We start from the raw sequence: 16395 nt of genomic DNA on the forward strand, positions 1-16395 counted from the left end.
TAATATGGAGCATCAGACACATGAGTAATTCAGAGAAGGGCCATGCCCTAAGACTTGGGATCCAGGGGGTACTGGGGTGGCAGGGCTCATTCTGACAGCAAAAACAATCACCTATTAACTGCTGATAATTAACTGTGGTCCATTTAATACAGAAAATGCAATATTGTAAATTTAATCCATCAGACTTTGTCTATTTATTCCAGAATATAGGTTGTCTATAAAATGTATCAGTCATCTCAATATTTTAATGAAGGAGGCAGACTAAGGAGGCCTTAACAAGGAAAATTTTTCTTCTTTGTTTATTCTGTTTCCTAACCTCCTTCCAACAAAATAGCAAATCCAGGCTGTTCTGAATATCTCCACTTGCTGAACTGAGAGAAAATCATGAAAGGAAGACAGACAATAAAAAAATGACTCTGTGCTCTGGCACATTTCAACAAATTTGTCCATCAGGCAGTGGCACACAGGTGTGCACAAAAAGAACCCCCAGAAAACTAAGAAACAACAACAAAAAAAAACCAAACAAAAACCCAACTCTTTGTATTATTAGTAACTGATTTGAGAAAATACAGGAAACTGCAGAACCTCTGTTTGCAAACTGGCAGCAATACAAGTGTAGCTATAGGTTCCTAAGGAAATCTAAGCAAAAATCCACTGAACAGTACTTGAAACACACCTGAGATTGCACAGGTGAATAAGGACTTCCAGGCTCTCCACTTAGTAGAGTTTCACTGTTCATTTTTGTCTTCAGGCAGGCAATGTAACGACTACAGAAATCCTTGCAGAGTTCATTAACCTTTTCTAGCTCGAGCAGATGGATACGTAGAACTTGGATTGCTTTAACCATCTGAGGGAGAGAAAAAAAAATTAGAACCAAAATAACTGTTCGTTAAAAAAGAAATATTTAATGTGAGATTCAAGCAAACACTACTTTCCAGTAACATCCAGATCACCCAATTAAAGCAGAGGTACTAATTGCTAGGTCCTGGAATGTGAAAGGAACACAAGTAAACTGCCACACAGGGAAAACAAAACAGGCAACAAAGTGATCTTTGTCACATGTGACACATCAGGAAGACAGAGCAGTTCAGGTGTCACAGGGCACAGGATGAGCCTGGACGTTCATGTGGTCTTTAACCCCCTCGTACAACTCTGGGTCACAGACCACACAAGACTGGAAGTGATGGAAAGCAATCCCATCCACACAAATTATCTGGAAAGCAGGGCTGGGACAGGCTTGGCCAGCAGCAGTTCTCTTGAGATCTATAAATCAGAACTACCAGGTTCAGCTGCATGTTACACCCTGACTCAAGGAAACCAGAAAGGTACAGATGAGTTTGACATACAGTGAGAAAGAAGACTCTCCTGTGATTAAGCATAGATTTGTCACACAGATTGTTAGGGAGGATGAAAGCTTTTATTTTTCCATAAAATTAGAATTAAGAGGTCCCAAATTTAGTCACAGTGTTCACCAAAGCTTAAAGTAATCAAACAGTTCTTCAGTGCTGCAGCTTTTAAGTTCCTCTGTGATTGTATGTGAAAGATGAACAACTCTCAGGTAAAATCTTGTAACAACTTCCAGGTGAGGAGACTGATTCTGAAATACAAAACATTAAATACAAAGCACTAAACCAAATTTAAAACCCCCCCATGTTTAAATGGAAATCCAAGTACAGGAGATATGTGTGTGAGGAGAATACTTGCCATGCTTCGTGTGAGAAAAACACTGTAAGCCCGGATAACCAATGGCATTACATACTGCATAAAAATAGCTTAGATGATTGTAAGGGTCATGGCAGAACATCAGAAGCTAAAACCAAATCCAGATGGTCTAAAAGCAGTAGGAAATCCAGGACATTCAAATATGTACACAACACACCAGCAAAGTAATTATTTTTTATACAACATGCCACCCCCAACATTTCTGTGCTGTGCTGGATCTCTGAGATAAATATCCTTCAGTTTTATGAAACTGAACAATTGTCATTTTGAAGCATAGTGCAGAGCTTGATTTTACAATTATTTGGAAAAACCTGTCCTATACGAGGGGTTATTTACCTGGGCAGACCACTGAACCCAGTGAACAGAAATGATACCTTCCAAACTAAGCTACCCATTACTTCCAACTCTAGAAGCCAACTGGGAGCTGAAGATGCCTTTGCTCAAGTCACCCAAAGGAGATCAAGGCAGGAAAACTTTTGGGCGTGCTCCCCTCTCCACCACAACACTTTATCTTTCACTGAGACACATCTTTTCCTTGTTTTTTCAGCAGAAGATTCTCCAGTTCTAGGACACCCACTCAATGTAGACTATTGTGTGTTAAAACAAACAAGATGAAAAAAAATTAAGAAATTAAGTGATTAAAAAGAAAAAAAAAAGGAAATTGTGCTTCTTCTCAGGGCCAGAAAGGAAAAGAACTCCCATACATCTTTCAAAAAAGAGCTGCAGAAAAACCTGAGCTGTAGATTTGAGGGAGTTGATCCAAATGAGTATCTGGTAACTCTTTTGACCTATGACACTGAAAGCCTTTGAAACACTAAGAGCAATGACCCAGCACTGAGACACAAACCAGAGATCTAACCCAGCCCAGGTTGCTGTTTAAACAGTGCTTAAGTACCTTTAAACACAGCAAAGTTAAAGCATGCAAATTTAAATAAATTTTAACATTAAACAAAGCTCATCTGTGTTTCAAGAAATTCTGTCTCTGTTTCAGAGACAAAAAAGCCTGAAATAGAAAATTCTTCATGTGTGACAATCAACAAATTGCACATAATATTAGTGAATGCTTTAAACATTCAGTTAAAACTGAGGTAACAAAATATGCTTTTGGACACATAATATTTGACCAGGCTAGAGATTAGTTTATTTTTGCTTAGTCAAGAGAGTTGGAGTTTCTTAAACATTAGCCATATATGTATTATTTATTTATCAGCATGTACTTGGAGGAAAAATGAAAGTCCTTTCTTCAGCTTAGACTCAGTTTAAAATTGATGGTTGGTACTTGAGATGAAAATTGAATTAAAGTCAAAACTAACCACAAACCCAGAGTCAGTAACACTACCCAGGTTTCTGCAGAGCTCCTCTCCATCACACTACTCCTGCAGGAAGCTGTGCTACTGTGGTTAGGAGGAAAGCAAAACTTTGTAAATATGCCATGCCTGTCACCAGGACTTACTGACTCATTTACAGCTACATTAACCGTGGCCATATGGCTGCTGCTCTCTTGCAGCATGGGTGAACTTAACTTAATGTTAGCAGAAGTTCACTTTTTCCTTAAAACTACAAAAATCAAGAACTCCTGATAAAATCACCCATGCTGGACAAAAGTGAGACAAAGAAATGTTTTCAGACAGGCCACAGCAGCAGTAATATTTCATTATTCAGTGCTGCTGCATAGAATATGCCACGGAATAATGTATTTTTATAACCAAATTGATTTAGTCTTTTCAGCTGTCTAAATAAACCTGGAGTATAATTTCAGAGAAATGCACAAAGATGAAGTAACCATGAGATTTGTGTATATTCACAGAATCCTAGAATGGTTTGGGTTGGACAGGACCTTAAAGATCATCCTGTTCCAACCCCTGCCATGGGCAAGGACACCTTCCACTAGTGTTGCAATTGTTTTAAGTAAAGATAATGGCAAACTACTGAGCAGAGAAAGAAAAGTTATTGAAAAACTTCCAGTTCTTGCTATCCAGAGCCTATTCATATATAAGTATGTCTCCAAATTTAAGAAATGGTATCTTTAACCCTAAATATGCTTCAGATTGTGGCTGTGTCCTGCCTTCAGTGCCTCAAGCCCGTGGTGCAAAGGCACAGACACAGCGTGCACTGCCTTGGTCATGATCCCCAGCTCACCTTTGCTGATGTGAAACACAGAGTCACAGTTTTTTATGGATTTCAGACCACACAGCAACTACATATGTGGGCAACATACACGAAAGAATCTCCATATACTGACACCTAATCTTCTCATGCAAACGACTCTTTTCATTTTCAAAAAGCCCAATTAAAAGATGTACATTCACAGCTCACCTACCTCCCTGACCCAAATCCTCCTGGGACAATTTAGATTTTCAGGGGAAGAACACAAACTCTGTGTTTGTGCTTCTTTTGCTTTGATAACCTCTCTCCTCTATTTTGAGTCCCCAGCTGAGACATAGATAGAAAAGGTATAGCTAGACGTTTATGGGACAGTTCTGCAAATTAAACAGCAAAAGCACTATTCAGAAAGGCTTGTTCAGTCAATATTCAAATGACATCAGCTGACTTCACCACTACAATTCTTCCTGACACAACTGAAAATTCAATAGAATTGAGAAGAGGGTACTGAAGCAAAAATCCTTACCCCAAATGAAACAAAAAACTCGGAGGTCTTCAAAAAAGGCAGTGTCCTGTTCAACTACAAAAGGCAGAGTATATTTAACACTCCTTTTTATGTATTGTGTCTAGACTTGACAAAGCCATAACGTGGGGAAATTTAAAAAATCCACTCATATGTGGGAAAAGTTTACTCTGAACAGAAGCAACACCAGAGGCAGGAACCACCCTGAGGCAATGTGGTATTTCTGCAGCGTCTGGGTTAGCAGTGAGCAACAAAAAAGTGTAAAGCAATGAATGTCTTAAAACATAAAATAATCTGTGAAAGGTCTAAAAAAACTCTCTGCAAGCACTCATGCTGAACAACTTCTCAGACATGGAGGAATCTGTGTATGTCCTATGCACAAAAGGAGACTAATGGAGAACAAAGAGCAGCTGGTGCCTTTTCAATCCAGGATCTGTTTTATCTGTGAAAATGAGGCAGAGATAGCAAAGGGTAAGGGGCAAAGGGTGTGGAGCTCTGACAGATGACACTCCATGTCATGTGGATACAGCTGAGCACACTTCCAGAAAGCATGTGCACTTCAGAACCTCTGGCAGCAATACAGACCACCAAAATCTGGTTATTGACAGCAAACACATGTCTTCTGACACTGATGCTTGATGTAAGGATTAAGGGGGATGTAAAGAACATTCCAAGACGGTATGGAGGAAGTTAGAGCTCTAGGAAAGCACATTTCCAATGTAGTAAGAACATGAGCACAACCTTCAGCTTCCACTTCCTTCCCACAGGATCTGAAAACAGGAGCTCTGCAGCACAGAATCACAGGGTCATCCCAGAGCACATGGCACAGGATTGCACCCAGCCTTGGGAAAGACACTGCAGAAGTAAAAGGCCTGGTAACAACTCTCCTGGATTGACCACGACCCTTTGCCCTGCTGCTTCAAGATCACCAACTGATGCTGTTGGAGAGCTTAACTGGGAAGAACAGAACCTCTAGAACAGAATCCCTCCATGCCGATAATAACAAGGGTTTGAAACCTGGTTTACAAGCCAGGCTTAGCAATATCCTTAAAGTGAAGTTTCAGGTGGATGCTACCTGCATTTCCCAGTGCTGAAATCCTTTTTAATACTAATGCAGGAAGCCACCAATTAATTCAGAATGGGAATTATAATACCAAAGTAACGAGATAATCTAGACCATAGCTTAGTAAGAGCTATACAAATTGGAGCAAGCATCCACTGCTCTTAATGAACTTCCTTTCTGGTCAAACTGATCTAATGCCTGTGCCACCCAGATTAACATTCTGTGGTTCTCTGGATGAACTCCAAACTCCTCTTGTGGAGTATTCAAGATGTTTCAAGTGAGTGAGTGCACAATGTGGAACATTGCCAGGACTGTAAGTGACTCTACAATCACTATCTATGACCCTTCATAATTTCTGTTATCTAGTTAATTAGCCCACAGGCAGCATGGAATTACATTCTGCTGTTTTGGAGCTGTCAGTTGAAGCTCTGTCACAGAAACTGCAGTCTGGCTGAGTTCTACTTCCCAAAGAGGTAAAAGGAAAAAAAATGAAGCAGCTGACCAATTTCCTTAGTGTTAGCAGGCCTGTGACTCTCAGATAGGACTTGAATTTGGCTCTTTAGAGTGTTGTGATGCTCAATTCATCTCAGTTTAGCTCTGGCTCCAAGTTGATCCTACTGAGCGAGCATTTACACCTTATTTGTTTGACTCTGCTCCACCCTCTAGCCCAGTCTAGTTATCAGTTTTAACAGCTTCTCCTTCCAGATGAACGGCTGAATTAACATTGGAGTTAAAAAGGGAAGGACAGCAAGAGCAGAAGATGTAACAAAGGTGCACAACAGTGTTTCTCTCTACTAAAGAGAGACTTTTTATCGCTATAAAAAAAAATGTATGTGACAGAAGGCAGAAAAAATTACCCATCTACAGCCTCCCCTGAGGCAAGCACCAGTATTTCAAGCTGAAAAAGAGACTGAAAGCCATGCTAGCCACTTCACAACCTGACAGAAACTTGTGCTCCCTGCCCCAGACAAAACGAAGAGCCTGTAGGAACTCAGCTGTTCAGAGCTCCCAGCCTCCAGGACAGGCAGAGGACACGCTGCACTCAGGTTTCACTTGGTATCCAGTAGCAGAAAGTCACAGCTAACAATATGGCCACAGGACAGGAGTTCAATGCCAAAGACTTTTGATTTTGCAACGTGGTTCCACTTTAAGCTGCTACTGACCTCAGCAGCCACGGAATCCAGGACATAAACAAATACCTCCTCACCCACCTCAAGCAAAACCAGCCAGATTTGTGCAGCCCATCGGCAAAGGGAAAGGCCACATAAACCAAGAGACTTTGTCACTAAAACCACAAACAGGTCAATGACAGGAAGGACTATCTGAACACACCAAGCCCAACTACAACCAAAGCAAGCTGGATCTGAGAGAATGTTTATGCATGACCAAAAGCAAGGGAACAGGCCAAGGCAAGCAGGATCTTTGGGAAACCAATCTTTGGAGGCTCACGGAAACCACAGAATAGCTGAGGTTGGAAGGGGGACCTCTGGAGATTGTTTCATCCAACCCTCCTGCTCAGAGCAAGGTCAGCTAGGGCAGGTTCCTCAGGGCCATGTCCAGCTGAGTTTGACTGTGTCCAAGGATGGAGATTCCACAACTCTCTGGGCAGTATTCAGTCACCCTCACAGTAAAAAGCTTTAATGGAACTTCCTGTGTATCAATTTATGCCCATTTCCTATTGCCCTTTTACTGGGCACCACTGGGAAGAGTCAGTCTGTCTTTTTATTCCCCTGTTAGTACTTGGCATTTCCCTTTGCTGAATTCCAGGAGATTCCCATTCTTCTGCTTCTCCAAAAGCAACAAAGTACCTCTGAACGGTGGCAGAGCCACTTGTGGGTCAGCTCCTCCTCCCAGTTCTGCAACACCTGCAAACTTGCTGAGGGTTCATTCTGCCCCATCACTCCAGTCACTAATGGAGATGTTAAACAGCTCTGGTTCCACAACCAGTCCCTGGAGAACAGCACTTCTGAGTAGCCCTCAACTGGACTTCATGCTGCTGACCAGAATCCCTTGAGCCCAGGGGTTCACCCAGTTTTCAGTCCATCTCACTGCTCATTTATCCTGTCCATGTCTTACCAGTTCGTCTATGAGAACATTGTAAGAGACATCCAAAGTCAAGATAAACCACAACCACTGCTCTTTCCTCACCCACTGAGCCACAGCTACTACATTCCAACTACTAGATTTCAGCTATGTTTCTGAAAGGAAACTGTGATTAGAGAGATACAGGAAAACAGTGTTTTTGTGTTGAATTCAGAGAGTTACAAATTAAGAAAATAACCTGAGGCTTAGCAAGTCAGCAGACCTGCTACATGCAGAACAGAACTAACTCTCATTTTTGAGTAAAATATTGAAGGCAAGTATATTCGAAATGGGGATATCACAGCTTCATCAAAGGAAGGACTTTCAAAAAGCCTAAAGGAGTCAACGACATGAAAGAAAAAAATTGTATAGGTTAAAGACTTTCTAAGCTCATCTTATAACAACTCTTCTCTCACATTAACTAGGTGAACCATGATTTAAATAAAATTGGAAAAAAATTTACATCAATTACATGTGTTCGATAAATATGTTTAACACCCAACACTCTAAAATTAATTTGCAGAGTCAATCTGGCTATGGAAAGGATTTGTTTCTTTTTGTCTCCAATACATTCATGTCAGCCAGCTGAGAATAGGAAACAACTGTGAAGAGCCTGATGTAAATTTACAGATAAAAGGGAAAAGGGCGTCAGAAGAAATTGAAAAAAATATTTTTAAGCATTAATATAAGGAAGAACCTCTCACAGGCAGAAAAACATGAGGAGAAACTATGAGAACCAGTTGAGATCAGAAATTAGGAAGAAGCTGCAAATGTGATGATTGTTTCAGAAATGAAACAAACAGCTAATACTTACCAAATTATCCGTTTCTGGATCTTCACAGAAAAAAGGTTTTCCTTCTTTCTCCTGCTTCCTTACAAAGTTTTCGATATCTACATCAAAGCTGGCAGAAGTTGTGCCTTCTGAGCCTTGTGTAGATTGTTCACATTTTTCAAATAATAGTGCTAACAAGGGAAATAGTGGGTGCCTAGAAAAAAAAAAGTTTAAATACATGAATAAGTATTTTCACTTATGTGAAAATTCAGACATCTAGCTCAGAAAAGCTCACAGTTACTCATGGGTGTGACAAGTTCTGGAAGAGACTGCATATAACACCACTGGCTAGAGCAAAATAAGATAGGAGTTTATTTTCATTTTGATTTACCACACTCCAGAGGCAAATACAGCAGTAAAATACATATATATTTAATTAAAGAGAACAATCAAAAGCAAAAAAGCTCTGACTGTTTAATTCACTGTAATTGAGTGGCATTGAGATAGATTAATACAGTGCACTAGAAACGAGATTTAGGATTTACAAATAGGATGAATGCAGATTTAAATGAAGCCTGCTAAAATTCATTTATTCTTTAATGTAAGCCATACTTATACATCATGAAATAACTTTAAAAAATTGAGAAGAGTATTCAGGCTGAGCTCAGAAGCCTCCTGTGAAATCATGCTCTGAGGAGAAGATGATGTAGTTAGCACAAGTCTGTAAATGAATGGATACATCCTTCTGCCTCAGGTTGGGGGTTTTTTGGTGTTTTGTTTGGCTTCTTCCCTTTTTTTTTTCCCCTTTAACCTGAAAACCAGTAATAATTCTGTCTTTATAAAGTAGTTAAAGAACACCCAACCCCATCAAACCTGAGCAAACTGCTTAGCACAGCACTTAACACTGAAAAGTCTCAAATTAGTGTGTTCATCAATATTTAATCCATTTTGAGCTAATTACTGGGGAATAGATTGTTATCCCTAAAGAAAAAGAAGTGAAGATTGACCTAGTTACAATAAAAGTAAAAACTTGTATTAAAGATAAAAGCTACAATATGACAAATAGTGACCACAGTTTAAAGTCTAAGTAGCTTGCTAAATTTTGCAGCCACCCTTGGAATACCCTTTAAAACTCTGCTGAAATTGAAGAATCCCACCACCTCAGGAGGTTTTTCCTTGGCTGATGACTGACAGTGAAGCCTTTTTGATCTCCTTCTTTCCCTACAAACTACGGAGACAGCCAAGAGATCACCTGATTTTAAGCTACTTATTATTTCTTTATTAAAAAAAATAAATCCTCTACCCTATCCTTTACCCTTCAAAACACAGAACACGAGTCCATCACTACCTGTAAATGGCCTGCTTGTCTGCATCCATTGGAGTCTGAGATTCTACAGGGGCAGGACTCACCCCTTCGGCATCAGTTTCAGAGCAGTTGGGATCTTGTTCAGTTTTTAACTCTGTTACCACTTGCATCTGTAGAAAAAAGGGTAAGTTCTAAGTAAATCTGTAGCCCTGACGTAAAATAAGGGTACTGTGTTCTAAAGGAAGAGCAGTGCAAAGGGCTCCTAAATTGCCAGAAGGTTGGTGTGACTTGGCAGTGACTCAAGAAGTTGTAGCAGTAACAAAACCCATCTTTTAATCCCTGACACTTTTTGATGGATAAAGGTCACTTGAAGTTTTAGCATTTGGCTTTAAAATGGGAATGACAGATATTAGCAAATTGTTAAAGCATTTTGTTTCTGCAGTGGCTGTTTTTGGAACAGCCTACAGTACACTGCTCCAAGAAGTTTATGGGAATGTCTGCATAAAAATCCTTTAGGATGAAATCAATGTAAAGAAATTTATCCTCTTAAGTTTTCTTTCTTATTTCTTACTGTGCCTTGTATCAGGATACTGAGGAAAAGGATCTTCTTGGGTTTTCCGTCCATTAAAATGCACATTTTCTTAAAAAGATCTGAAATATTCTGTGTCCCTCAAGTCCTTCAATTATAGAAGCATAATCTCCCATGACCTTTAGCACTCCATTTTACATACTGTAATGACCAAGTATTTTAGGACTATCAAACTACATGAAAACAGCAGTAACTCCTTCTACACATCCATTTACCACACATTTATACCATGGAAAAGCGACACAGAGCCACAGCTTCACCTGACCACCTCCTAAATTGCATTAGGAGGCTGGGTATACCTTTGGGGTGCTTTGAAGGTGCTGAAAGTGGTTTTTCCATCACCTCCAGCTAAATACCTTTTGGACTAAAGGTCTTACAGGAACCCGAACTGTGAAAGTCACAGTTTCCACCCCTCAGCCTAAACTCTTTGGTTTTCTCCCATTTGACCATCTGCACAAAGACATGAAACCACTGCAATCTTTTCTCTTACTTCTCTTTTATCTCAAGTAGAGGACAGATGCTGTTCTAGGTATCTCCAGGCAGCCAGAACTGACAGCTGCAGAGAGGAAGGCCTCCTGAAACTATTAGAGAACCTGACTTTAACAGAATTTAATTTATTTGCACACAACAGGAACAGAAAATTTTTTACTATTCTGAACACAGTCTGGAAGAACCAAAAGGTTTGTGCTGTATTACCTGTTGGGGCCAAGCCACCTCCTAGCAAAGTCAGAAACTGAGAAAATCCAGCATCTCTCACCCAACAGAGCAGCCTGCCTTGCAAAGAGCTCCCTCAGCAAGCAAAAATGATTTTCAAGCCAGAATGCTTGCAAAAAAAAAGAAGATGCAACTAATGGACTCATTTCTTGGCTAATGACAGGAAGGAGGAGCAAATTAGGGGATGACTCAGACAAGTGATTATAAATGTTGGCCATATATCTGCAGAGTTCTGTTAGGGCTCTATCTCCCTAGGAGGAGGAAAAAGCTCACTTAAAACTTCAAGTTTTTTTCTGTGGGCCATTTCCAAACTAGAAAAACAGCAGGCACCCAAATTACCTGTCTACCTTGGACACCAAGAGCTTGAAATATGCAACAAACAGGAAGAAAAAGCTCTCTCCCAGTCTGTTATTTAGAAAAATACATATTTGACTTTCACTGCCACAGGATGGTATGTATTTGCTGGGGGAATAAAGTCAAATATGTAAGGTAGGTAAGAGGAGAGAGAGAAATCACAATTGCAATAAAAGAAACAAACAATAAAACTAAAAATCAAAAATCTGACTGCGTTCAGATTAACATTTTATAAGAGATGTGGAAGGCTATTTGTTTTCTTCTGACTGTTCCCTGTTGTTGCCATCTGCTGACAGAAGTACTTGTATTTATTGCTCAGGGCTGACACAGAGTAACAGAAAAATGGGTCTCCAGAGTACAGGTCACCTCATGACTTGTCTCCAGTTAACAACATTTTAATTTGGCAATTTAAAGTGTACAAATGCACAGCCTGTTGTACAAAAAAAGAAACGTCATGACCAGACATAACATGAGTATGTTTCATTATTCCAGCTTAAACAATGCCAAAGCAGGCACTAAGGACAAAGTCACTATTTTTTTTTTCTTCCTCCTAACTATATTTAGCTCCTAGAGAAATGAAAACACACCTACCTGTTGTCCATCTTGATAGTTGTCTATACTTAATGTCTGTGTTGCCATCATGGTTATTAAGACATTAATTATGTCAAATCATCATAAGTGTGAACAAATATTCTTTAAAGAAAAAAAAAAAAAATCAGTTACAGAAGTGGCCACTTAGAATCCAGTTCTAAACGATGAAGAAAAAATAAAGGTAAAATTTAAGACTTATGCACACCTCTCGGAGAGTTTATTGATAACAATGGCCATGTGCACATTCAAACAACAAAAAATTCAGTTTGGAACTATAACAGGTTTCATTAGCAGAAAGTTCATAGTATATTTTTATATGTTAAAGTAAAAATTTTAATAAGAGGCTGAGGTTCTTTTACACTCACAAACTTCAAGTAAACTTTAGCACTTATTTCTGCACTACTTAATGGACATTCTAAGATAAAACATGAAATCTAGAAACAGGCAGGGTTATGTTTCTGTGTTTTGAAAAGGCTACCAACCCACTGAGCATTGCTGAAATAATAATAGTTAAAAATGATGAACCAAATGCAAAGTGTTAAGGAATACCCTGTTCACTTAGGAGTGTGAATCCCATATTCTAAAGTAGGACCTGAAACTACTTTCAGAGACCCAAGGCTCAAATCACTTCTAACACCAGGAATTTGCCATCCAAGCCATTTAGGGTTCAACAAAGAATGGGACAATATCTAACAATATCTTAGATAATAACAATATCTAAATAATTTTAAGCAATTGGGCCCACGTGATTATAAAGTTTCAAAAGCGACAGAAGAATTCAGAAGTCTCGATTTCAGAGACACTTGATACTTTGGGAAATACTAATTACAACAGGATTTAAACACAAGTATGTGTTATGCATCATGTTATTCCCTCTAGGCATTAGCTGGAGTTTGATGCCCAGATGAGTTAAACATTTTTAAGTTAAGACACACAGTAATTAAAAAAAAATAAATTAGCAAAGCACCACCATCAGATAGTGTGCACCCATCAAATTACTACTTCACATTTCATTTTCTTGTCAGATTTGCAGCCATTACAACTGAAATCACATAGCTCATTAAGCTATTACCAGTAACTATTAACAGAGAAGTCAATTTTCCTTGACACATAGGCGTCCTAATGTTTAACTACTATTAAAAAAAAATCCATATTAAAAAAGAAGTCACAGCTTATGTCTTGAAAAAGATTACATCCACATAGTAATTACAGGTTTTCTGCTCTTTTCCACTTATGTCAGTATTGAAAAAACTAAGTTTTAAAATTTTCACCAGTTTAAGATCTGAAACAGAGTAATTTTTTTTTTTTGCAATGTGTTCCATCACTACAAATTTTTCAATTATTTTTAAGTCCTTCCCTTACTATTCTATACTACTACTGCATATGACCATTTTTAAGAGCAGTTTTTACATTTCTGGATATCTTCCCCTACAGATTATAATAGTCTCAAGTGAGTGTTTCATTTTGGAAACACAGGACAAATTTCAAGGTTCCCTTCTTTGATAACAGTTTCAGGCACAGAGACAAACCAAACTCCTCAGGAGAAACCTCAAAAAGCCTTACTTTGCATCAAATTCACTCACTGTAATTCCTACGTATGAGTGCAGTGTTTAAAATCTTTTTTTAAACAGCTTCAATGACCAGAGAAGTTCACCAGGATGATGTAAGCATGGCTTCCTCTACGAACTAGGTTATATCTGTTTTTACAGAACATCAGTATTCTTTCTTTGAAACTCCAAAAACGTTACTGATTCCTCCACGAAAGTTAAAAATACAAAGGGAACAACATAAGTGCACTCACTGGTACAAGTTCTTCAGATTTAAAAATCTTTTTTACAGTTATGAATCACTTAGTGTTAAAAGTTAAATCAGCATTAGCCACAATAAGTGAGATACCTCTCAAAATACTTTAAGGGAACACATTCTAAAACATGAGCCCTGTAAGCATCTGCCTTATGTTTAAACATTTATTTTCTTTCATAAATGGCAGCTGACAGCCAGGGCAAGTGTCTGTCTCTATTGACAGACTGAACAGGCACATAGAAAATGCTGCTTTTCTTCCTTCTCAAAAGACTTATATTTAATTTATGACTGTGACATCCAAAGCATGGACCAGACTATCTTCAAAATAAAAGCAGAATAGTTGAAACGATCAACAAAGAAAGAGCAAACACTATTTAATGATTATTTCAAAGCTGAATAAGTTCCACACAAAACACTGCTAAAGAAAGAAACTGGCTGTGGGGGAAAGATGAAATTCTTAGGCAAAAACGAGAAAATAAAAAGTAAAACAGTTGTAGAAGAAGAAGAAGAAGGTCTTAGAGTTCACAGGGATGTGAGATCATGTTAGTGGCATGAAGAAAAACCTGGAGAGGGAGGCCAGAGAGATAATACTTGTAAACTAGTAAAAACTGTAGGACATGGCAAGAATTTCTGGAGAACAAGACAAGCTGGACCAACCCCTCCTTCCAAATTTCCATAAGGAAGAGATGTTCCACATCTGGAAGGCCCCCAGGCCACACAAAAGAAGAAAGGAGGTGCACAGCTTTGAGCTAGATCCATAGATTATTTCATCTAGAAGGACTTTTGCCCTATTTTATCCCAGGGGAATGACTGAGAGGATTCTACATGGGTATATCCTTTATTTCCCACAAGAGCTTCCCCTCTGACTTATAATTACAGTAGAAAAAGATTAAGCTATTAGGCAAGATAGGAACTGATGAGATTTAGTGAAGACAACCACCGCAAATCAAGAAGAACAAATTGAGCTAATCACACACTGCAGTTGAGGGAATTAACTGAGGAATTACTTCAGTTCACTAAAAAGAAACATTTCCTCAGTACTCAGTAGAGGCAAGAAACAAACTGTGTTAAACTTTAAGAAAAGTAACTGAAAAGGTATTTACAGATTTAGCTGTTATAACTTCATTTGGGATGCAGCACCCAGGGCTCGTTAGAAGGCACAGCCTCAGCAGATGCTCAGGCTGCAGACAGCGACGGGGCTCCTATCGCTCCCAGATGTTTATCACTGCCACCCTGCCACAGCTAATTACTTCCACAGCTCCACCATGGAGCTCACACAACACATGGATGGTTTCTGATCCTTTTTACATCTAGTCAGCCGGGCTAGTTCAGGCCTCTCCCTGTTAAAGGTGGCTATGATGGAAAGCAGCTGAGTCGGTCTGAAGTGGTTGTGGTGCACTCATACAACCCCTGCTCTTGGCTGACCTACTCGTGTGGTAATTTCTGGCTGATGTGCGTTGATTCTCGGCTCACAGCAGGACCATCTCTTACCAGCACACTGTGCCTTAGGACAGAGAATTTGGTTATCTGAGGTGAACCCAAGAATATATGACTTGAGAACAACTTAGCTTTCAAATGCCAATTATTCTCTGTGAAAGAAATTGAGAGTAGAGGGAAAACTGCGTTTGTGTTATATTCAAAGACTTACAAATAGCAAAAATAACCTGAGGGTGAGTCTGCCAGTCTGCTTCACACAGAATAGAACTAACTCTCATTCTATTTATTTTGAAAGCAAAGCATGTGGAAAACCCAAGGAAAAACTTAAGGTCATGTAACTGGAAGCTGATGCATGAACTGCAATCAGAAACTCCACTGGATACCTGTGGTGAAAGGGAATTCATAAAAGCATTGTGGTCTACAAAGCAAAGGGGAAAAAAAGGGAAGCCTTTAATAAATTGAGGTATCAAGGGAAAACATAAAGCAGAAAGGAAGCTAAATGAGCAGGGGTAATCATAATTAGAAATGTGGAGACTTTGTGCAAGTTGAGTGTGTAAGAGGAGAGATTAAAGGTGAGCTGAAACATATACACAAAGTGATCACTTGACATACATCACTCCTCACTTGTTCCACTTACTCCTTTATAATTAAGGGCACAGGGACCACCCAGTAACATTAACAGAAGGTGCAAGTGAGCTGGTGGAGATCAGTGGTATCATTTTTAACATATACAAGCTACAACAGATGTTTGTAACAGATATAAATAGTTACGCTTCAGGCTAGGAACTAACCACCAACCCTCTTAGGGTTGTGAGGGAACTGCCCAACAGACTTGTTAACAAGTAATCATGCCTTCTAATTTTCCCTCATACATGTTTCTTTGAAGTCCTTCAGAGAGAAATGCATGACTGGCAGATTTCGGCAGGGCTCTTTGTTCATTCTTATTTAACTTTAGTCCTGGCACTTGCTATATAACATTAGATCCTTACATTCACACACCAAGTTAAAAAGAAACAAACATCAATTCTCTCTGACACATGAAAAGCATCTAGAACTGGCTTCCTTTTCAACACAATACATGATGATAGTTGTTTCCAGGGCATGCTGTTTTCTAAAGGAGGTAAAACATTGGCTGTGAGAAAGCTGCTCACCCCTTTCCTTCAATGAGTTGAAGAAGACATTATCTTGTTCCAGCAGAGAGATCCCACTGATGTACAATGTGAAGACAGAAACCTAAAAACCAACAGAGAAATAGTCAGAAGAAAACAACACCACAGAACACACATTCTAAGACCAACTATGATTTTTAAAAAATTGTTTTATTATGTCGTTCCCT

The 16395-nt window shown here is 39.1% G+C and overlaps 1 protein-coding gene across 5 annotated transcripts in view; it reads right to left on the minus strand.

Annotated features, from left to right (window-relative positions):
* The window catches only part of PKNOX1 (PBX/knotted 1 homeobox 1), a 39035-nt gene that overhangs the window by 11978 nt on the left and 10662 nt on the right, over positions 1-16395 (minus strand). For 3 of the 5 annotated variants that reach the window (XM_082278709.1, XM_082278711.1, XM_082278710.1), the window contains exons 2-6: positions 16211-16292; positions 11820-11921; positions 9614-9741; positions 8308-8479; positions 677-847 (exon numbers count right to left, since the gene is read on the minus strand). In XM_082278709.1, the coding sequence (XP_082134835.1) occupies positions 677-847; positions 8308-8479; positions 9614-9741; positions 11820-11870 (522 nt within the window). In that variant the 5' untranslated portion in view covers positions 11871-11921; positions 16211-16292. The remainder of the gene's footprint in view (positions 1-676; positions 848-8307; positions 8480-9613; positions 9742-11819; positions 11922-16210; positions 16293-16395) is intronic. The other 2 variants (XM_082278713.1, XM_082278712.1) reach the window with 1 other exon arrangement.

Source organism: Coloeus monedula (genome assembly GCF_965178545.1).
Source record: "Coloeus monedula genome assembly, chromosome: 3".
NCBI classification, from domain to species: domain Eukaryota; kingdom Metazoa; phylum Chordata; class Aves; order Passeriformes; family Corvidae; genus Coloeus; species Coloeus monedula.